At 42.0% G+C, this 22,751-nt stretch overlaps 1 protein-coding gene across 7 annotated transcripts in view; it reads left to right on the forward strand.

Annotated features, from left to right (window-relative positions):
* Positions 1 to 22,751, forward strand: part of LOC120542149 (protocadherin gamma-C5-like) — a 497,784-nt gene that overhangs the window by 462,904 nt on the left and 12,129 nt on the right. For all 7 annotated transcript variants that reach the window (XM_039774377.1, XM_039774376.1, XM_039774378.1 and 4 more), the window contains one exon: positions 5,740 to 5,798. In XM_039774377.1, coding sequence (XP_039630311.1) covers positions 5,740 to 5,798 — 59 coding nt within the window. The remainder of the gene's footprint in view (positions 1 to 5,739; positions 5,799 to 22,751) is intronic.

Raw genomic sequence — 22,751 nt, forward strand, 5'->3', positions numbered from 1 at the left:
CACAGCGAAATGAGGGTTGGTGTCACATGCAATTCCTTCCTAGTATTTGTCCTGCACAACCCCATAAGATATTCCCTATGCCCACATATCTGCAGGGCCGTTCTTAGGTTTTTGAGGGCCTTAGCCATGGAGTGTAGGTAGGGGGGGTCCAACCAGAGCTGAGGATAAACCTGAATTGTGAAGTTGCAAAATGGACCTCAGACGAGAGATTTATGTCCCACTACCTCTTTTCCTTTTTTGACAGAAAAGATAGCCTACACGTATAATTACGGTAGAGCAGACAGACGGAGGAACGGAGTAAACCACCAACTGTCGAGTCACTTTGTGGAATGGTTTTTATCTTCCCAGCTTCCGCTATTTACAGTGTGATCGATTTGTTGCGCAGACGCTTGGAGGCAGGCGAGGTGGATGATCAGTGCCCCACCACTCCGTCACTTCGATTCTGCCTGTCGTCACTGCTTCCTCTTTGCTCGTGCGTAACCATATTGATAATTCCGCCACCAGAGAAAATTTGTACTCCTGAAATATATGGACCTGTAAGTTGTAGGCTATTTGCTTAAAAACAAAAGCGCCCGGTGGGGCCCCCTTGGCAGCGCAGGCCCTAGGCAGTCACCTAGTTTGGCTGTGCCTAAGAACGGTCCTGATATCTGACACCAATTCACGATTCCAGGGGTTGGAGCCTATCCTGGCAGTCGAAGGCACTAAAGAGCCTCGAGTAGGGTGCTGGTCTTTTAAAGGGTCCAAACACACACAAAAGGCAAAGTTGACATCACTAAAAAGTGTGTTGCTGTTGTAGAATTTGTGTATTTGGGAGAGAAACTCACAAAGACACAGGGAGAACATATAAACGCTACAATAATATTTTCCAAAAATGGGATTTGAAGGCAGATCACCGAATCATTGAAGCAGCGGCACTCACCATAGCACTACTCTGCTGTCCTGTTCCAGCTTTTAGTTTGATTTTTTTTTAGGATTTATTAATGTTGTAATTTTAGAAGTAATTGCTTGGTATGCCCATATAAAGAAAGGAGTTTCACAAGGCAAATCCATCATAGTGACTTCTTTGAACGATCATTAAGATACAAAACCTGGAGGAGAATACAGAATGATAAATGGTTTCTTATAAACCAAGTACAGAACATGATGTTATCTCCAACAAGAGCTCCTCTGTGGGACATTGTTTAGAGTCATGCCCTCACAGCTTTGGGGAAGTGTGTTTGACTGCCAGCCAGCCATTTTGAACTTTATTTTTAAGAGTGCTTGCTTAATTCTGCTAAAATAAATAGAATTTCAAATGTTTAATGGAGGCGGCACGGTGGCGCAGTGGTAGCGCTGCTGCCTCGCAGTTAGGAGACCTAACAATAAAATAATAATAATTCATTACATTTATATAGCGCTTTTCTCAGTACTCAAAACACTGTCCACACAGGGAGGAACCAGGAAGCAAACCCACAATCTTCCACAGCAGCACTACCACTGCGCCACCTATGAGGACCTGGACTCACTTCCCGGGTCCTCCCTGCGTGGAGTTTGCATGTTCTTCCCGTGTCTGCGTGGGTTTCCTCCCACAGTCCAAACACATGCAGGTTAGGTGCATTGGCGACTCTAAATTGTCCCTGGTGTTTGGGTGTATGTGTGTGTGCCCTGCGGTGGGATGGCGCCCTGCCCGGGGTTTGTTTCCTGCGTTGCACACTGTGTTGGCTGGCATTGGCTCCAGCAGACCCATGTGACCCTGTAGTTAGGATATGGCGGGTTGGATACTGGATGGATGGATGTTTAATGGAACATTATATATATATATATAATATATTAGCACTCAGTAACCTGATGACATGTAGATAAAAACAAACTCGGAATCCAATGGTATGAACGCCGATAGTCCTGAATGGAAAAGGGAGGAAGAGTAAGTGTGTAGGATAGCTGAGATCTTTAGTTAAAACTGTTTGCTTTTCTAAGGCTCTCTTAGTTCAATATGGTCGGAGCAGAAGGGAGCTGCATGCCAGTAACATCCTGAACTAAGCTTGCCTCCCTTTGTAGTGCTTTGCTTTTCATGACCCCATAATGAAGCAGGCAAACATAGGAAATCGATGGCCTTCTTGATAAGAATGTACAGATCTGTTAACGTCACATAGCAAATCCTGTTTTAACATCTCAGCTTGTTTGGTGAATCATTCTCCTACAGACCACAACGAGTGTCATACCTTGTCTTCTCCGTGGCTGACGTTTGGATCCTTTGCATATCTGTATCTCGTCCTTTGTGCTGAAAATCTGGAGCGCAAGTATAAAATGTGCAACTGCCTCCTATCAGATTGTTCCTTTGGAAGCAGATTAATGATTTTCACTAAGCCCCCAACAGAGCCTTGAGGGAAGCTCTGGAACGCTGAGCTGCTTACCATCAGGCTTAGAAGGCTGAGCACAACATAATCACTTCTGCTCATCGTTTAAAGGCAGAACCCAGTGGGTTAACTGAGGGAAAAGATGAAAAGCAGTTTTTAAAATAGTCACTCACATATGTTTAAAATGCAAAGCAGATGTGTGGTGCTGGCTTTTAGCATTTACGATTGATTAGCTCTCTTTTGGTATTATAAAACAGGGGTCTATTTTCATCGCTCCAATTTTATTTGGCCCTAAATCACCCTGGAAGTCCGAATGTTGTAACAGATGGAACAAATGTGCAAAATGATCCCTGCGCCTCTCAGTAGTAATGTCAAATCTGGGTGGTGGGTTTCTTTTTGGAATGTGTCCTTTGGGGCATTTGTAGCCTAGTGGTTACGTTGCAGAGTTGCTTGCTCATTCTTCGCCACCCGATTGCCTGTTTGACCTCCGCATGTCACATCACCTACTACAATTGTAGAATAAAGAAAATCATTTTTGGAATATTTTGTTTTGTAATTTAGGATGATGTCTAATACAGAATGCACTTCGATTTGTTGAATATGACCATACTGGTGACCTTAAATTAGCCTAGTAAGAGTGAGTCTGTGAACTGTGATAAAGTGCCATCCCATCTAGGGTTAGCTCCTGCCTTGTGTCTAATGCTACCTGGTTTAGGTGCCATGAAGGAAGCAAGCAAGTATTCTTGCCTGGCCAGGAGGACATGATAGACAAACTGGGTAAACGGGCATACCAGGAGCAGTCCATTCTCCCTAGCAACATAGGGCAGTGCTCCTCGGGGCTGAACCCAATTAAAGACTCCCACAGGGTTGCATGGGAATTGGAGTCTGGAAACGCACCCCTGTAGGGGTGTTTGGACACTGCCAGAGGGTGCTGCCAGGGGAGAAATACTCTGGACGACCTGGGCATGATGCTGGAAGTAATTTCTGGGTCAAATTTAAAACAGGGTTTCCCATGATAGATAGATAGATAGATTGATAGATCTCGATCTGTGAAATAAAACTGGGTTCCTGATTTTAAAAGGACATTGTTTGCTGAAGATAACAGGCTAAGTTCAGGTTTTCTTGGTCTGTCATTAACGTATAGTCTTGCCAGAGCAGTTCTGTAGAGCGATGCAGTTAGGGTTAGGGCCCAAAAGATCCATCAACATGATGTATTTTTCTTCTCACATCCCAGTTAGATAGATAGATGGATACATAGTGTGACAGATAGGGGGCGCTATTGCTCCCTTGAACCCTTGTCCAAGACGCCAGACACCAGGTAAAAGTCCAAAAGTTGACTTTATTTATTATCGACAGTGCGCAAAGCACCCTCTCCACCACTATACTCATTAAATAAACCACAATAACTACAATAATCAATCCTCCACTCCCAGACACGTTGCCCTCCTACCACCCAGCTCAGCGCGCCGTCTGGGAGCTGCCACAGTCCTTTTATATTCCCTGACCCGGAAGTGTTCCCAATCCCCAGTCCACGTGATTCTTTATCACTTCCGGGACAGATACAAAGTCCTTTTCTTCACCCCGGAAGCACGTCACTTCCGCAGTCACTTTGCCTATGACGCACTTCCGGGTTATAGGGCACATGCGACTCTCTAGGCCTCCCTGCAGCGTTTTTTTTTGGCCCCGGGGTATCCAGCAGGTTTGTAAAGGAAAACTCCATAATCCATGATTCCCTGCTGGCATCTAGGGCACCTCCATGCTGCAGGGAGAGCTCCATGTGGCGGCCTGGGGGTATTAGCCATGATGACAAGCCGGCCATAGACCACAATAGATACATACATACATACTTCTTTGATTGTTCCCAAGGGTAAATTAAAACTTTACAGAAGCTGAAGAAAAATATCACAAAAAAAAAAGAAAAATATGTAACAAGCCGCAACCCCTCCATACCCCCTCCATCCCCAAAAACACACTCAAGATCTTCTGGCTTGAATGATGTGAGAGTTTCTGTCGTCTGATAACAGGGTTGTATGTGTGAGTAAGATGTTGTCAGATTTGCCCACAGGTTTACTTTTCAAAGCATTAACATTTGGAGAGAGCAGACACAGCTTGTTTTGTCCACAAATAGAACTTCTTGTTAGAAGTCTGTTTCTTCCAAAGTTCCCCTGATTGAAGTCACCAGCATTCTAGTCTCAGAATTAGATAGATAGATAGATAGATAGATAGATAGATAGATAGATAGATAGATAGATAGATAGATACTTTATTAATCCCGAATTATTTGGTTAATTGCATGTATTAAAGTGCATTCAGTAACAAACTGGCACCAAATCCAGGGCTGTTTCTTGCAATAACTCTGATTTGGATTAAGTGGATTCGATAATATCATGTCATGTTATGTTATGTATGCTCTTATTTCTACACTTCTGCCACTCATGTTTAAAAACTGCAAAGCTTCAGCAAGCACATGATCTCTTCTGACATTCTCAAGAACATTTAATCCATTTCAGATGAGAGAAGGCTGCAGTCTTCTGTGGCAGCACTGGGCACACACAATACACCACCAGCTCTGGACAGGATGCCAGTCCATCCCAGACCCAAACACATACACAACCACACTTACACTCTCCCAATTCAGACCCACACGCACTGCTGGCCATTTTCATCTCAGGAGTCTGGGAGTAGTTGGACCTTCAGAAGGACCTTTAGAGATTTGCTTCACAGTGACCTCCACGATTGTTTTCGACCAGGGTCTGAGTTTAGGCAGATAGGACATATTTGAGATTGTCAGCAACCCTTATGTACCCTGGAGTGTTCTTGAGATAACCCAATCTAAACATTGAGGTGAACACAAAAATCTAGATATAACAATAAAAAAAATAAAAATGTAAGCAGCATATGCACATAAAGACTGAGAATGTGAGGTTTTAGCTGCTGCATCATTACAGGGTGCTTATCAGTGGATAATAAATTCTCTGTTTTTACAAAAATATGAAGACGCAATGCCATATTCAGCTCTGCAGTGTCGCTCCACACAACGTGTGTCTGTGTTGGCAAGCAAAGCTCCGGGACTCTTCTAATTTTAGTTATTTTTTTGCAGCTCCACTACTAACATCCATTTTTCTTCCTGAATTATATAAGTAATAATTTAATAATTGTATTTTCCAAACAATATCCTGTAACAAATGTTTCAGAAGATTCTCCAAGTTCTCTGAATTCTTCAACTCCCTCCTGGCTTTCAGTTCCCTGTATTTTGGTAAGTGAAGAGCTGTCAGCCAAGGCCAAGTCACAGAAGAGTGTAAAAATGACCTCAAAGTTTATTTATTGTGAAATTTTATTACTGCCTGGTCTTCTTCTGTAAACTTCAAAATGTGTGTTCTTTTTGTTTTTGTTTCCTTTTTAGCAAAAACCTGCAAATGCTGAATGGCGTTTTACACAGGGACAGAGACCAGGAACGAGCGGGTGAGCACGATTGTACCCTTTCTGTATATAATAAAAAATGTCTGATCATGAGAAATCACAGTGGAAAACCTCAAAATCAAATCCAGCACTTTTACACTGCTGTTGAAAAGTTTGGAATTACCTAGAAATTTTCATGTTTTAGATAGAAATTGACATTTTTTTTATCAAGATTCCATTAAATTGATTTAAAATTATAGCCATCTGTGCAGTGGGGCCTTCCCCCTTCTTTTTCTATTCTGTCAGATCCAGTTTGCCCCCTTCTCTCAAGACAATAATGGAAACCTCTGAATGAAATCTTTAGTTGCCAGTCTGTCAGATGGAATAACCTTCATGTTAAAATCAACAGACCGACGTGTTTCTTGAGAAAGCTGTCGTGTTTTGGCCAGTTTGGAACCCAGAATTGAATTTTAGGAATGCCAGCACCTTGCGATTTACTTGCCTTTTTGAACAGAGTAACAGGTATCAGCTTTGCTAACGCGGTTACAAAGGTTTCTCTAATAACCAATCAGTATTTAAACATGATTGATTAAGGATGGGCTAATGGAGTGGACTGCTATGTCTATGACTACTCTGACTCACACTATGCGACTCTTCAGTTCCACCCTCGGGGGTAAACGTTAACATTATACAAAGTTATTGTCTGTTATACCTGCATTTTTATCACTCTTTTAATATTGTTTTTTATCAGTATGCTGCTGCTGGAGTATCTGAATTTCCCCTTGGGATTAATAAAGTATCTATCTATCTATCTATCTATCTATCTATCTATCTATCTATCTATCTATCTATCTATCTATCTATCTATTATATAGTGCCTTTCACGTCTATCTATCTATCTATCTATCTATCTATCTATCTATCTATCTATCTATTATATAGTGCCTTTCATATCTATCTATCTATCTATCTATCTATCTATCTATCTATCTATCTATCTATCTATCTATCTATTATATAGTACCTTTCATATCTATCTATCTATCTATCTATCTATCTATCTATCTATCTATCTATCTATCTATCTATCTATCTATCTATCTATTATATAGTGCATTTTCTATCTATCTATCTATCTATCTATCTATCTATCTATCTATCTATCTATCTATCTATCTATCTATCTATTTACTAGGTTACTGTAATAATGGCTGCTGAAAATGGGGCTTTGCAGTCATATGTGAATGATAGATTACAAACCAGCTATTTGAAGCAGTAGTAGCCAGTATTGATTTTTAATTTTTGATTTTTAAATTAATGTCATGGTACCTTGATAAAACAAAGTGTCAATTTCTTACCAAAGCTTTAAAATGTCTTAGTGATTCCAAACTTTTAAACATTACAGTACCAGTATGGCACCTTTTTCATTCAGCAGGCACAGTAGTTAGGATTGCTACCTCACAGATCTCTTGCCTCGGCACTTAATGCATCATCTGGCCGTTATCTGTGTTGGTCTTCATGTGTATATGGTGGATTTTCCTTCCTCAAATCTTAAAAGCTTTCTTGTCGGGTAAACTGTGTGATTCCAAACCGGCCCTCCATGAATGTGCCCTGCAATGAGCTGGTTCCCTGTCCATGGCCTGTCCTTCCCTCGTGCCCAGCGCTACTGAGATAGCCTGATGTCTTTAGTGCACCAATATTGAATCAAGAGGGTTGGAGAATGCAACCTTTTGTCACACATTTGTCATTTGGCCACCAGCTCACAGCACGCTCACCTTGACTGTGACATCAATACTTCCAACGGCAAACATGGTTTCGATTGTCTTGCTATTCTGCTTCTTCATTTTTCTCTTCTAAATTGTGCTTCCTCGTGTAAAACCGAATTTTGCAGGCTTTAAAATGAGTTATACCTGCGGTGGGCTGGCGTCCTGGCCGGGGTTTGTTTCCTGCCTTGCTCCCTGTGTTGGCTGGGATTGGCTCCAGCAGACATCCGTGACCCTGTAGTTAGGATATAGCGGGTTGGATAATGGATGGATAAAATGAGTTATAATGCATGAGAATGATTACAAATGTTTTTATTTCTGAATGAGTATTAGTTACTTAATTTAATCTGAAAAAAAACTCTGAATGAATTCTAATGTGTGCTAATCAGCATCTACTGAAAAAACACAAGGCAAGTCACACAGCAAATGACCAATCAATCAGCATTCATCAATTAATCAATCATCAGTTGATTGAATTAATAATTCATTTGATTTGATGAATTTCATGACCACGTCTAGTTGTGTTTTTCGAGGAGTTAGAGTTAGTGCTCTGCCAATGCAGTAGGATTGTATTGATGCTTCATTTCCATGTGCGTCACCACATCAAATTTCCATGCAGCTGTTGTTGTTATGACAATAAAGTATTTATTTTAACATTACAGTAAGTGATGACTAAAATTGGGTAAGAGTCTTTCATTTTTCCAGAGCTGCTATGTCCGAGCTGGTGCCTGCTTGGCAGCTCTGAGCAGAAGACAGGGATAAAGGGTGCCATTTCATTGCAGGGCATATTTGCACAAAAATGCACAAAAATTCATATCTGGCCAGCTTACACGGTGACCAATCAACTTAACATGAATTTTTAGTTATGCGGGAGGAAAGCAGAGTACCTGAAAAAAGCCAAATCAGACAAAGGAGTGAATGTGCACACTTCACACAGAGCTGAGATTTGAGCCCAGGTTGTGAGAAACTAACTACTGTGCCACCTCGGCTAAGGTGATGTAGTCGCTTGATCTTTAATTCATATGGCATCATTCAGAGCCAGCCTTATCACAATGATCTGTAAGAAGCAATTATTATCGCAGTGGTGGATGTCATTAATGAGTCAGTCAATAATTCATTCATTTTCCAAGCCTGCTTACTCCATACAGGATTGTGGGAATCAGATAATCACCTTTTATAGATAGGGTGGCACGGTGGCGCAGTGGGTAGCGCTGCTGCCTCACAGTTAGGAGACCCGGGTTCGCTTCCCAGGTCCTCCCTATGTGGAGTTTGCATGTTCTCCCCGTGTCTGCGTGGGGTGCCTCGGACCTCTCATAGATAGCTCAATGGACAGCACTTTATTTGTCAATGGGGGAAATTTGGCTTTTTAAAGAAGCTCAAAAAATAAATCAATGAATAATATTTTATTATGACACACAGCAAGTAAACACCACAATGACCCTCTGCCCCGGCTAGAGATCAAAAGAGCAGTCACAGCCACAGTGAGGCACGATAGACGCATATAGCTGTTGGTGTAAAGGAGCCCCCTAAGTGTTTCTGGACACACTTCTGCTGAATGATTGATTCATTAGCTGACCTCAGTGTTGATGTGTCAGAGAGAGGATGTGCAGCCCTGTTCATAATGGCACTCAGTTTTGTTTTAATTTTCTCCTTTACTATGACTTTCAGGGGGTCCAAAGTGCATCCCATAACATAGCTTGTCCTTTTAATTAGCTTGATGATTTGGTGGGCCTCTCTTAAAGTGATATTGCCAGCCCAGCACACCACAGTATAGAAAATTCACACTGGGCATTGTAGAAGATGTGAAGCATGTTGCTACCCACATTAATGGATAGCAGTCTACTAAGAAAAAAGATTCTATTCTGCATTTTCTTTATGAGTTATGAGGCCAGTCCAGCTTGTCATTGATATAGGGACCCCCCAAGTACTTGTGGCAATGCACCACCTCCAAATCAGGAGGACCGAGCGTACAGGCTCTTTAGTGCCACAAAAGTCAAATCATTTCACAAAGCTGCTGTTACAGTAGGAGATGATAAACAGTAGCTCGGGTGAATTCACTCAATCATTTTTACTTAATACTGTGCCTTTTATAGTTAGCACCATTACAAGAAAAAAAAAAATGTTAATGCAGACTCGGGCAGCTCCAGATTAAACTAATCAGTCTTTATTTAATGTTAGTAGCATTTGGACCTCTGGTCCTCAAGGAAAGGAAGTTTATGAACCTTTCATGAAATACAGCACCCCAGGTCACTCCAGTGAGATTGCTGCGATGTCCTTCACTGCCATCCAGTATTGCCATAGCTCTTCTCCTGACAAACATGCCAAGGTAGTCTACACAACTAACTGATGGTTTGCGTTATGCTTTATGAGACCAAAATCGAGGTTCAAGGCCCAGTGGTTCATGAACTTTTATATGACAGATGACGCATACATGTATGGCCGCGCTTTTCTGGCTAAACGTGTTAGGTGCTAACACCCCGGCATGCCATGTGAAAGACCCGAAGCCCAGTAACACAGCAGAGGAAGCCCAAACCCCAAGTTATTCGGCGGTGTTTGATTTTCTATTGGGATCGGAGTGTTCAACTGTGAAAACAGTCAGTCAGCATGTACAATGTGCTACCCTGTCAGCAGATGTTGCTCTGGTGCTTTCCCTGATATTTTCTTGTCAGCCATGTCATGCAACAACATTGCGCAATGGTATGAGAAGAGCCCAATGCCCGATTTTATGGCCAAGGTAGCCTGCATGGCCAACTGATGAGTTGTGTTATGTTTATCATGCCATAAGCTCTTGATTGAGACCAAAATCAAGGTTCAAGCCTCAGTTGTTCACAAACTCTTGCATGACAGACAGACAGACAGACAGACAGACAGATAGATAGATGGATAGCTAGATAGATAGATAGATAGATATGAAAGGCACTATATGATAGATAGATAGATAGATAGATAGAAGTGAAAGACACTATATAATAGATAGATAGATAGATAGATAGATAGAAGTGAAAGGCACTATATAATAGATAGATAGATAGATATGAAAGGCACTATATAATGGATAGATAGGTAGACAGAAGTGAAAGGCACTATATAATAGATAGATAGATAGATAGATATAAAAGGCACTATATAATAGATAGATAGATAGACAGAAGTGAAAGGCATTATATAATAGATAGATAGTTATTAGGGGAATGTCATGTTAGGTTTCATCACCTACAGAAAGAGCCATCATGGTGACATTTACAATGGATTAGAGTAAGAGATAACTCTGACTAACCCAACTTAATTTATTTTTCTTTGTTATATGTCACACTTTTCAACAATAAACACTACCAAATGATGCCTTTACAATCCTCAAAAGAATCTGAATTTGTATTTGTTATAAACAGAAAGATCAACAACTGAGTTGTGTTTAAAAGGGGGGGATAAGTGAGTTTGGAAAATGGATGAATCTTCAGATGGTTTGTTGCTACTGTTTAAATATATGCATTTCTTTTTACTTTGTTCTTTAAAATGCCTTATCATTGGCCAAACTTTGGAATTGCTCTATAAATAAAGATTCTTTCACTCGACACAAAGCAGCACGAGATAGTGAGTCAGTGAAGCGATGTGACGCCTTTAGGAGACATGATGAATTATGGCTCACGCTACATTTTCAAGTTCGTCTAGCGCCGCTCACAAAAAGTTTCTTTTATGTGCCAGACGCATATCACAAAGCTTTACTGCATGATAGGCCCTGCGGGATTACAAAGGCAGTGTCAGGCATGTGCACAGGAAGTGTGACCTTCCAGGTCAAGGAGGGACACGGAACACCCGCCGTCACATCTCCTCTTCCCATTCCTCCTCCTCCTCCTTACATCCTCTTCACAGTTAGATACTCGCATGGCATGTTTCTTAGCAAATGACTGCAGCTACTTGGAAACTCTACTGCTCATTGGTTTGTGGAGGAAGTGGGATTATGAGATGAAATTTAATTTTTGAATTGCATCCTTCTTCATGATTACATATTTTAAGATTACAGCCATATGACTTAGAAAAAGTCATACATGCCAGCCCAAGAGCTGAGATCTACCTGATCCAACCTAACAGCAATAGGTAGAAGGTGGCATATCCACTAAATTGATTCTTGTCGTCCTTCCCTTTGTACTGATTTTTACTTTACGCTAATTGCTGACTTTTTCAAGCTTAATTAATCCAGTTCAGGGTTGAAGTGGCTGAAGTCCATCCCAACATCACAAGCCACTAGGCAGGGACCTGCCCCTGAACTGACAGCAGTCCATCACAGGGCTCACTTACACACTCACCCACAGGTCAGTTTGAAACCACCAATGAACTTAAGTTGATATCTTTGGGAATGTAAGAGGAAAACATAAAGAAACTCTTATACTGTATATTAGCCAGGGTTTGTCCTCTGGCTGGTATCTAAATTCATTTTTCATGTTCCTTAATCCATTTTTGATTCGTATGTGTATGTTAATCGTGTGACTTGTGCTAATCATTTGCATTATTCTGTGTTTCTTGCTAGTTTTGTGTATTATTTAATGTCCATGTGTTTATGCTTATTCTCTTATATTTCTTGTTTTTTGTGGATGGTTACTCCAGGGGCAGGGCCGCCTGTCCATCTGTGTCAAGGGACTGCCCTGGACCCTAATAGTTTGAGGAAAAAAGCAGACCTTTATGGTTCATTGAATGTGCTCGTGGTATTGGTGAATTTGTGAGATTTGGATTATTGATGACTTATTGTGGGTTTACTGGATTTTGACCTCTCTTTCAGTTTGTGGTTTTTTTTGGAACTTACTTTCTATTAGAAAATAGAACTATCTGGCCCTTACTGTATGCATTTGGAACTTTGGTTATTACATAGCATTTTTGTGGGAAATGAATATTTTATTTATAAAGATCTTTGGTTTGCTGCTGTTATTGCCAGTGTTTGACCATTCTCCCTCTAGTTGGCATTTTGAGTCATTTGTGGGACTTACTGTGCTGAGGAACCCCATGTTCAAGACAGAGACAAGAGAAGAACATCCTTCTATATAAAAGCGGTCGGGATTGTCCTTCCGTCCCGTCTCCGCAGGCACAGAGTTTCACACACGCCCCGTCCATGTTGCAATGCACGATGGGATTTGTAGTTTCGTTTTCCCAGGTAAAAGATGATTTTCTACTCCAGACTGTGCGATATCTTCTTCTTCTTTCTTACTATATAAAAGCGGTCGGGGTTGTCCTTCCATCCCATGAGTGGAACACGTATCGGTATTCCGCTTATCACAGACTTACTACTTGCAGCTTGCGGTACGAAGTGACACGATGTGAGCAGAGTTCTGGTGCTCCCATCGTTCTCTTGCTTTTGTGCGCGATGCGCTGGAAAATTAGACAAAATTATGTCTCTGGAAATAATTAATGTTGATGGAGTACAAACGCCTCACCGCGTAGTAAATATCAGGGGGGGTTCAAAAGGGCGACCTCAATACAGAAAAAAAGTTTAAATTTCATCACAAAAATAACAGAAACTACGAGTATTAAAGTAATACCACTCAAATGCAATATAACCAAATGAATGAGTTTGTATAAAATATCAAATTGATCTACATATTGAATTGCATTAAGAAGTGGTCAGCTTAAAAGTCAGTCGCCTTAATAGGCGGGTCAGCCTAGTTAGTACATAAGAAATGTGACAAACAAAAGGAGACCATACAGTATATCTTGGTCATTTGTTTAACTAATAGCTAAGCTGAGCCAATATCTCTTCCAGATACTTTTTAAAGGTTGTCAAGGTTTCTGTTTCAACCTCATATCACGACACTTCACTCCAGACTCCCACAACTCTTTACATGAAGAAGTGCTTCTTGGCATCAGTCACACTCTACACCAAAAGCAAGGGGCGCAGAATTTTAAAACCAGAACTCTGGATCGCTAAAGCAGCTGTGCTAACTTCTGCACTGCAGTACCATCTTCCGTCCTTCATCCTTTTTTTATATTATATAGCATCTTTCATACTGAAGACCTTTGGAAAGTTTGACAATCAAGTAGCGATATTGGATTCCAGATAGATCAAACAACATACTCTATCTTGTGTGTAATGGAGTAGAGGGACCAGATGTCATGAGGGTTTCACTGTGGTGAACATAAAGCTGTTCACATTTAGCTCAGTAAACTTCCAATAAGACTGAGATGGTCATTCAGCATGGGTTTCAATTCCTGGCACTCAGACTGATAGCCTGTAATCCCCCTACACAATTTGTCACCATTCCACCACATCATTATGTCATTGTTCTCCCTCATCAAGCTCCATGATCACCATCTGGAGACGATTACTTATATCCCTTCCAGGGGGTCACCACTAAAGTCAGAGGTTAGCATGAAAAGGCCAGAAGGCCTTATGAGGAGCTGGCCTCCGAGACCAACATTGTGCATATAGAGACAGCTAGCTGAACTCTACCAATCCTTAATCCATGACTGATGGTATACATGGCAGTCTAAATGAAGCAGTGGTCCTCAAACCTTTCTTAAAGAGAGACATTCTGAATATGTTAAACACAAGCTTGTGCTCATTTGGTTTTCTGTTGAGGAGCCTTTTTTGCCGTCCACTGTAGCACGCTGTAACATAGAAGGTGAACTGTCCTTGGAACTATTTCTGTCTCCTGCCATTACTGTACACAGTTCTCATCTCTTTTCCACTGACTTGATTGTTGTACAGGTATATGGTGGTGTGTGTGATCAATTACCAGTGTGTTTACACCTGATCTTCAGTGTGGTCCAGTGATAGCTATTGGATGGTGCTGGCATTACCAGATATACTTTGCTTTAGCTGAATGTTAATAATAAATAATAATACATTTTATTTATATAGCGCATTTCCCATGCTCAAGGCACTTACGAATATAAGAAAGAAAACAAAACGGCAGGGTATACAGTATATAGCATTGTACAAACCAAATAAATAAATTAAGAAGATTAAGACAGTAGGGCAGCACGGTGGCGCAGTGGTAATGCTGCTGCCTTGCAGTTAGGAGACCCGGGGGTCCTCCCTGCGTGGAGTTTGCATGTTCTCCCCGTGTCTGCGTGGGTTTCCTCCGACAGTCCGAAAACATGCAGGTTAGGTGGATTGGTGATTCTAAACTGACCCTGGTGTGTGGGTGTGTTTGTGTGTGTCCTGTGGTGGGTTGGCACCGTGGATTGGTTCCTGCCTTGTGCCCTGTGTTGGCTGAGATTGGCTCCAGCAGACCCCTGTAACCCTGTGTTCGGATTCAGCGGGTTGGGAAATGGATGGATGGATGGATTAAGACAGTAAATTCAGAGAAATTCAGATGGTCTATCACACACAGGTTACATGGGCATCTTCACATGGAGGTACACTGAGAGAAGGGTAATAAAGTCAAGTAGAGCTAAAAGCCTTCCTGAACAGATGAGTTTTGAGTTGTTTTTTGAAAGAATTCATGGAGTTGGCTGATCTGATTAATTTCAGTAGGTCATTCCAGAGTCTGGGCGCAATACAGCTGAAGGCCCTGCTGTCACCCATGGAGTGTAGATTAGTGTGGGGCACAAGAAGGACCTTAGTGGGCACATAGTGATGGAGAAGGTCACTGATGTAGTTTGGCGCGAGATTATTTAAGGCTTTGTAGGTTATTAGTAGGATTTTATATTTGATTCTGTAAGACACAGGGAGCCAGTGAAGACGGAGCAGGATGGGTGTGATGTGCTCGCTGCTGCTGGTTCATGTAAGGACTCTTGCAGCTGAGTTTTGAATAAGCAGGAGCTGTGATATAAGATTAGAAGGGGCACCTGCCAGCGGCAAGTTACAATAATCGATACGGGATGTGATAAAAGCAGGGACAAGTTTCTCAGCATTAGAAAAGGATAGAAAGGAGCAAACACGGGATATGTTACGGAGATGTTATGTTCTTGCACATGTCCAGCTCATGCCTGTCACTTCACTTTATACACCAACGTCACTTTTTCACTCAACGCTGATTTTGGTCCCAATGCCGCGGATACTTTTCCTAACCTGCTTATCATGTTAATGAAAATAAAAGCTCATAGAAAGGGAAAACGGTTTCAAGACAGACAATTCTGATGATCTGAGACGTATAGGTGGGAGTCTTGTTTGGAAAGGTGATGTGACGTTATTTGTTTGTTGATATATTCCAACCCGTGTTGGGTTTACGTAGTGTTGTTTTTGGCCATCGGTAAAACTGAGTTTGACTCCCCTTGTGTTATGTGAAATGGTGACTTTAGTCTTGAAGCATCATAATCAGGAAAAAGGAATGAATTACCATTAGATGGGATACCAGCCTAATACTCCCAGACTCACTGATATCAAGTCCCTTCATTTTCTCTAAGGATTCTGTTTACCCCCCTTCTTTTCAAAAAATTTGCATAAATATTTAATTATTGACCCTATTCCAATATCATAATCGACTGCTATAAATAAATGGTTACTGGATGGGCTGTCACGCCAACTCAGGCCCTGTGTCACTTTTTTCCAAGGACTCTCCTTTCCTCCTCCTTTTTCCCAGAAAGGTGTGACATGGGTTAAATAGTGACCACCATTACAACAGTTACCGAAACAAAGAGAGAACTAATATTAGATGAAAAGTCACTAACATTCACTGTTACTCATGCCAGGCACATTTTAGAATCACCAAATGCAAAACTTGTTTGGTTTTTGTAATGTGTGGGATATGGCCCGCCATTCATCCCGGCCAATACCCCCAGGCCACCAAATGGAGCCCTCCCTGCAACATGGAGATACCCCAAATTCCAGCAGGGCCTCATGAACATTGGAGTTTTAATGCAAAGCCATGCTGGATACCAATGGGGGCCACCAGGGGTCGCTGCAGGGAGGCCCAGGGACTGCTATTTGCCCTATAACCCGGAAGTACGTCTTAGTCACAGCGACATAGGAAATGACGTACTTCCGGGATGAAGAAAAGGAGTTTTCACCTGACCCGGAAGTGTTAAGAATCACATGGACTGAGGGATCAGAAACACTTCCGGGTCAAGGACTATAAAAGACTGTGGGAGATCCCAGACGGGCGAGCTGAGTCGGGTGGCAGGGGACAACGCGTCTGGGAGAGTGGAGGATTGTTTATTGTGTATTATTGTCATTTATTAGTGTTTATGAACATAGTGGAGTAGAGGGTGCTTTGTGCACTGTATTGCTTTAATTAAGTCAATAATTGGACTTTTATCTAGTGTCTGCCGTATGGTCTGAGGGTTCAAGGGGACGACAGCACCCCCTATCTGTCACAAATGGGAGTGAAAACAGAAGTTCCCATAGAAAAACTCCACAGGCAGATAAACGTTGACTGGGACATGGTTTGAATTTTGATCCTCTGAGCTATGAGACAGCAGTGTTAACCACTGCACTAACCCTAAGCCTAACTTATGAGCCACTGTATAATCCAGTTGTAACTTTACACATGTGTTTATTTGTACTGTAAATAGTTGAGTGCATGGTGGTATAGTGTTTAACTCTACCGACTTACAGATCCAGCATTCTGAATTACAACCTTGTGGCCAGACAGAACTTTTATTGAGACGGTATCTTCTCCCTATGGCTACAACCAAATTGCTGTATATTTTCATTTAAATATTGGCATTTTTGGCTGAAAACTATCTCTGTCCACACTGGCATTTTTAAACTGTTCACAAAACCATTTCCGACCGAAAGCTCATATGACGTAGCTTTTTCCCTACACTGTACGTACTCACATTGGTGGAAAAAGATGGAAGAGGAAATGTCCTTCACAATAGATGTTCATTTGCATCTTGCGTTTAGACAAAGAGGACAGCAATGGCAAACAAAACAAACCAAAGATAAATGACGATGATGTGAGTATAAGGCAAGCAAAGGGGTGGAGAGAAGGTAATGAGCAGGATCCAATAAGAAAAGAGCCACGTAATAAGTATGAGCCAATCAGAGCAGGAGAGACGGGGTGTTTGCAAAGCTCTCCATTTTCACTCAATCCGCACTGCTGTGCTGAGCCGGTGTTTTTAGAAATATACAGTAATCCCTCCTCGATCGCGGGGGTTGCATTCAAGACCCCCCCGCGATCGGTGAAAATCCGCGAAGTAGAAACCATATGTTTGTATGGTTATTTTTATATATTTTAAGCCCTTATAAACTCTCCCACCCTGTTAACATTATTAGAGCCCTCTAGACATGAAATAACACCCTTTAGTCAAACGTTTAAACTGTGCTCCATTACAAGACAGAGATGACAGTTCTTTCTCACAATTAAAAGAAAGCAAACATATCTTATCTTCAAAGGAGCGCCGTCAGGAGCAGAGAATGTCAGAGAGCTCGCTAAGAAAAAGCAAACAATCAAAAAATCAATACGTGCTTTTAAGTATACAGAAGCACCAGTGATAAAGCAGCATTTTGTAGAGGAGCGTCCGTGTCCTCTGTGCAAACAGCCCCTCTGCTCACATCCCCTCCGTCAGGCAGAGAGAGTGAGAAAGATAGAGAGAAGCAAACAAGCACCACGCGGGAAGCATACCTTATAGCATTGAGGAGTTTTAGTTAATATGTAATACATGCTCTGATTGGGTAGCTTCTAAGCCAACCGCCAATAGCATCCCTTGTATGAAATCAACTGGGCAATCAAACTGAGGAAGCATGTAACCTAAATTAAAAGACCCATTGTCCGCAGAAAGCATCGAACCAGTGAAAAATCTGTGATATATATTTAGATGTGCTTATATTTAAAATCCGCGATAGAGTGAAGCCGCGAAAGTCGAAGCGCGATATAGCGAGGGATTACTGTAAAGCTAAGGAGAGCACTTTCAAATGCCTCCATGTTCAGGGGTTAAACATAATGCGGCAGTGTGGATACAAGGTTAAAATAGAGACTAATATTTGTGTTTTTAAATTAAAATGGTAGCAGTGTAGGTTGGACATAGTCTTTGTCTTTGTGGGATTCCATTTTCATATTGCAGTTTTCCCTCTTAAATTCCCAAATACCTTCATGTTAGGTTAACCAGAGACTATTTGCGGGGTGTATTTGAAGTCATATTCCTGCCTTGCACCCAGTTCTGCCATATTAGGTCCTGAGTTTAATTAAGAATGCTATGTTTTAGAATGTTATGTTACGCTGCCTATACCAGACATTTGGTTTTTATATGTGATGAATTTTGGAATTGTTTTTAATTCAGATGATTATCATTGTCTGGATTCCACTACCATCAGTTAAATTGCATTTGTGTTTGTAGCTTCAAACGAGGAGAGGCAGCCTCTTAGGTGGAGATGAAGTGCTTGTGATCTTATCCTGCCTTAGCCTTGGCATCCATCATAATCTGCACATTTTCCCACAGAGCGATTTTAGGGCGGTGTTTCTCCAAATTAAATTGAAAGGTGACTCTTAGTGCATATGTTGATCCTCCAGGCACAAAACAAGGAGTAAACCAGGCAAACAATGAAATCTTTACTGTCTGCTTTCATCGAGCACTAGGTGTGCCGCTCTTGCATGGGCCCGGTATCGGAGAAGTGGATTGACTCAGTTCATCTTTATTCTCTGTATTGCCTTCCACTGAAAGCACGATCAGAACATACATTACAAAATCAAAAAAGGAGTGAGCTGAAGTGATACTACATGTTCCCTCAAAAGACTCCATGGGCTACACACTAAAAGCCTTCATTTTCCAGAATGTTCAATGAGCGAACGTATAACAATAATTGTGCTTTTCTTTCTTCTTTTGAGCCATGAGAAATAGCCATAGGGTTTGGACTCCAGCTGCTGTGGTACAGTAACTGGCAGATTTTTAATGAATGCATTAAAACATTCCTATTGTAAGAAGCTACAACTGTGGATGATTACTGAAGTCTTCACAGTCCTAGATTGCTGGTTCATGCTCTGCAGTATTTAGTCTGACTTGATGTATTTTCAGCCCTCATATTTCCTGAAACCTTTTATCTCAGTTCAGGTTTTGGGTGAACCACACCCTAACCTGACAAGGAATCATCCAGTAGGGGGCACCACTGCATTACAAAACCCACACACCCCCCCACACACCCACAAGGTAATTTAGAGTCAGCTCTCAAAATGATCTCAAGCCTGTAAACTAACTCCAAATGTTGGTGTGCACCATAACGTTGAACCAGAGGTCAGAGTCTGTGCGGGAAATGGATTGAGAAGCTCTGCCACCCCAATTCAGTTAATCACAGCTAAGCCAGGCTGCCAACATGTGAACAGACAGACAGGGTTGGTGTATTTAATAGGCTCACTCTTTTCCCATTAAAGCGCCCCTTGTAATTTCGACTAGCGTTTGAAGTCCTCATTAATGAGCTGCAGATCTAAAGGAAGCAGGTTTATAGCACTTCATGTGAGGAAGGAAGGAAGCAGACCTGAGAGGCCCGAATTTGCACCAGGCTGCTTACATTTAGGTCCCTGACTTGGTTTCTTGTCTCTTTAGCAGAGGCGACCGTGATTTGGGCAGGACATGGTTAAGCCTGCAATAGCTGCTGTTTCTGCAAGGAAAGAAATGTGTTGCAGGCATCACGTAACACCCCAGGGAGCCTCTCTTGACAAAAACACACAGAAGACCTCTTTACTTTTTTTGGCTAAGTTTCTGAAGCACCACAACTGCTTAAGGTCTTTTCGAAATCCATAGCGACAGTAATTTGGTATAAAGACGGTTCATTTTAGACAAATAATACATAAAAGAGCAGCTTTTTGCCTAAACGTGGCGAGGGGGCGCAGTGTTGCAGTGGTTAGCATTACATCCTCACAGCTTGAGAGTCCAGAGATCATATTTCAGGCCAGGCACTGCCTGTGTGGAATTCTGCTTTCTTTTGCTTTTCTTTAGAAACCTTGTCATCATCACATATTACGTTACACAACTGCAAGTCCTCGAGTATGTCGGACCTGCCGACTACAGTAGGTGATCTCGTCGTTGGATCATACCTGTTGAAACAATGGAAAATGACTGGGCATGTCAAATTTAGTGACCGAGTGACAACTTTCCAGTAGCGTCATGCTCATCCGTGTTTGTGACAGCTGTGGAGCTCGGCCCGGACACAGACAGGCGGACACGTTTAAACCACACAACACATGTTTATTTACAGTGTCCACATTTACACATTACACACAACCCCAAAATCCCCCAAAAGTCCTGGCCAACAATACAATGCCTCTTTCTCTTCAGGCCGCCTCCTTGCCTCTCCTCCCGAGCTCTGTTCTTCTCCACCTCCGACTCAAGCCAACGAACGGAGGGAGGCGGCCCCTTTTATGACCACCCGGATGTGCTCCAGGTACTTCCCGATTAGCTTCCGCCGGCACTCCCCAGTGTGGCGGAAGTACCGGCTGCGCACCCGGAAACACTCTGAGTGTCCCCGATCCTCTTCACACCTGGAAGTGCTGAGGTCCAGGGCTCCATAAGCATTGGGGCGCCCCCTGGCGGTGACCACGAGCCCCTACAGGATTGAGCTTCAAAGCCCTGGTCCCCATAGCCACCAGGGCGGTCGCCCCCCACGTGGTCCGATCCTCCGGGACGTCCCGGCCGGGTTGCCCCCCCCAGCCACCTGTGACGCTGCCAATAGCATGGTGTTTGACACAGCCAATGCTGTACCAGTACACATCTGATGAATTTAGTCGCAGTCACAGCCCTTTCTTTTTTTTATTCTGTTGTGGCATTCAAAACGTAAGACATCAGACAGACAAGCCTCTACTCTGTTTGTGAGGTCCAGTACACCCAAATTTCTTATTCCTTGTCACTGAATTATATGCATTGTACTTCAGGATGAGCATTCATTAGTTATCATCACTTGTGCACGCAGAGCCAACCCCTTTGACTAAAGACAAAATCAAACCTGTTCGATTTTGGTCAAGACGAGTCGTGGACTAGTTGGAGTGAGTCACTAGGCATGTCACAGGAGGGTGCCACCAAATGCCTCCTCCAACTCGCTAACAACATACAAACGAAAGCTACAACTGAAAAGCACTGCAAAAGTGATCAGATTTAATATGGCCTTAAGACACCCTTGCAATGTGAGTGTGTTTGTGTGTAGTGTGTCCTGACTCAGCAGGAAAACAAGTAGGTGATTTCTATAGTTAAATCAGCAGATGCATGTAAATGGCAAAACAAATCAAAATGAAACAAACCAATCGAAACCCAGATGAGAGGCAAAATTCACAGGCAATATTCAAGCAAGAAGTCGAAAAACCTGGCAAGATATCAAAATAATTACAAAGGGAATTCAAAAAAGCTTTAGAAGGATTTATCCGCAGATCAGATAAAGCTCAGTGCAAGCGCTTACCTATTTATCCCGTCTGCTGATTAATTCGAGGTCATGACCCTGGAGACCATACCTCGAGAAACACAAGTCACGACCCTGGCAACAGTACGCAAAATGGCTTCCATTATAAGAAAAAGCTAAAAGATCTCAAAATTGAACCCTGATCGTTAAATATTGGAGTATGTCGTGTGATTGGCTGATGTCTTATCAGTAGTGGAAGTAACAAAATACAATTACAATTACTGGACTTAAGAAAAATGTTCACGTTTCAGCACTTTAATTAAGTAGATTTAGCTGTGGGTACTTTTGACTTTTACCGTAGTGCATCTTAGAGCAAGTTTCTCGACTTTCAGCTTCACTTCATTTCAACATGGCATTGTGTTACATTTTACACTCACATTGCTTTTTTTTTTAAATCAGATGATGGCATAGATAGTGATGGGCAATTCCTGTCGAGTGACTGTTTTCAGTGAATCATGGGAATTATTTCACGAACATGAGCAGGTCAATTCAGTAGAGCTCAGTAGGAGTGCTAAAGCGTATGTGACGCTCCTCTTTCATTTACATCTTTAAAGTTCATGTGTAAGTACCACAGTCTGATTTATGATTCTCTTTAGTTCAAGAACAGTCTTCATCGTTGAATGAGAATGCCGTCATTGATCGTTCTCTCATTTATCATATAAATACAATTCGGTAACAATGCGTTTATATTGGAATGTATTCATTGTTTGTTTTGTATAATTCATTATCGGAATTGTTTTGAACAATATAAAAACATAATATTAAACTAATACATTAACAAAACTGGACGGCATGGTGGCGCAGTGAGTAGCGCTGCTGCCTCACAGTTAAGAGACCTGGGTTCGCTTCCTGGGTCTTCCCTGCATGGAGTTTCCATGTTCTCCTTGTGTCTGCGTGGGTTTCCTCCCACAGTCCAAAGACGTGCAGGTTAGGTGTATTGGCGATTCTAAATTGTGCTTGGTGTCTGTGTGTGCCCTGCGATGGGATGGCGCCTTGCCC

This window comes from Polypterus senegalus, chromosome 13 (assembly GCF_016835505.1).
Source record: "Polypterus senegalus isolate Bchr_013 chromosome 13, ASM1683550v1, whole genome shotgun sequence".
NCBI classification, from domain to species: Eukaryota; Metazoa; Chordata; class Cladistia; order Polypteriformes; family Polypteridae; genus Polypterus; species Polypterus senegalus.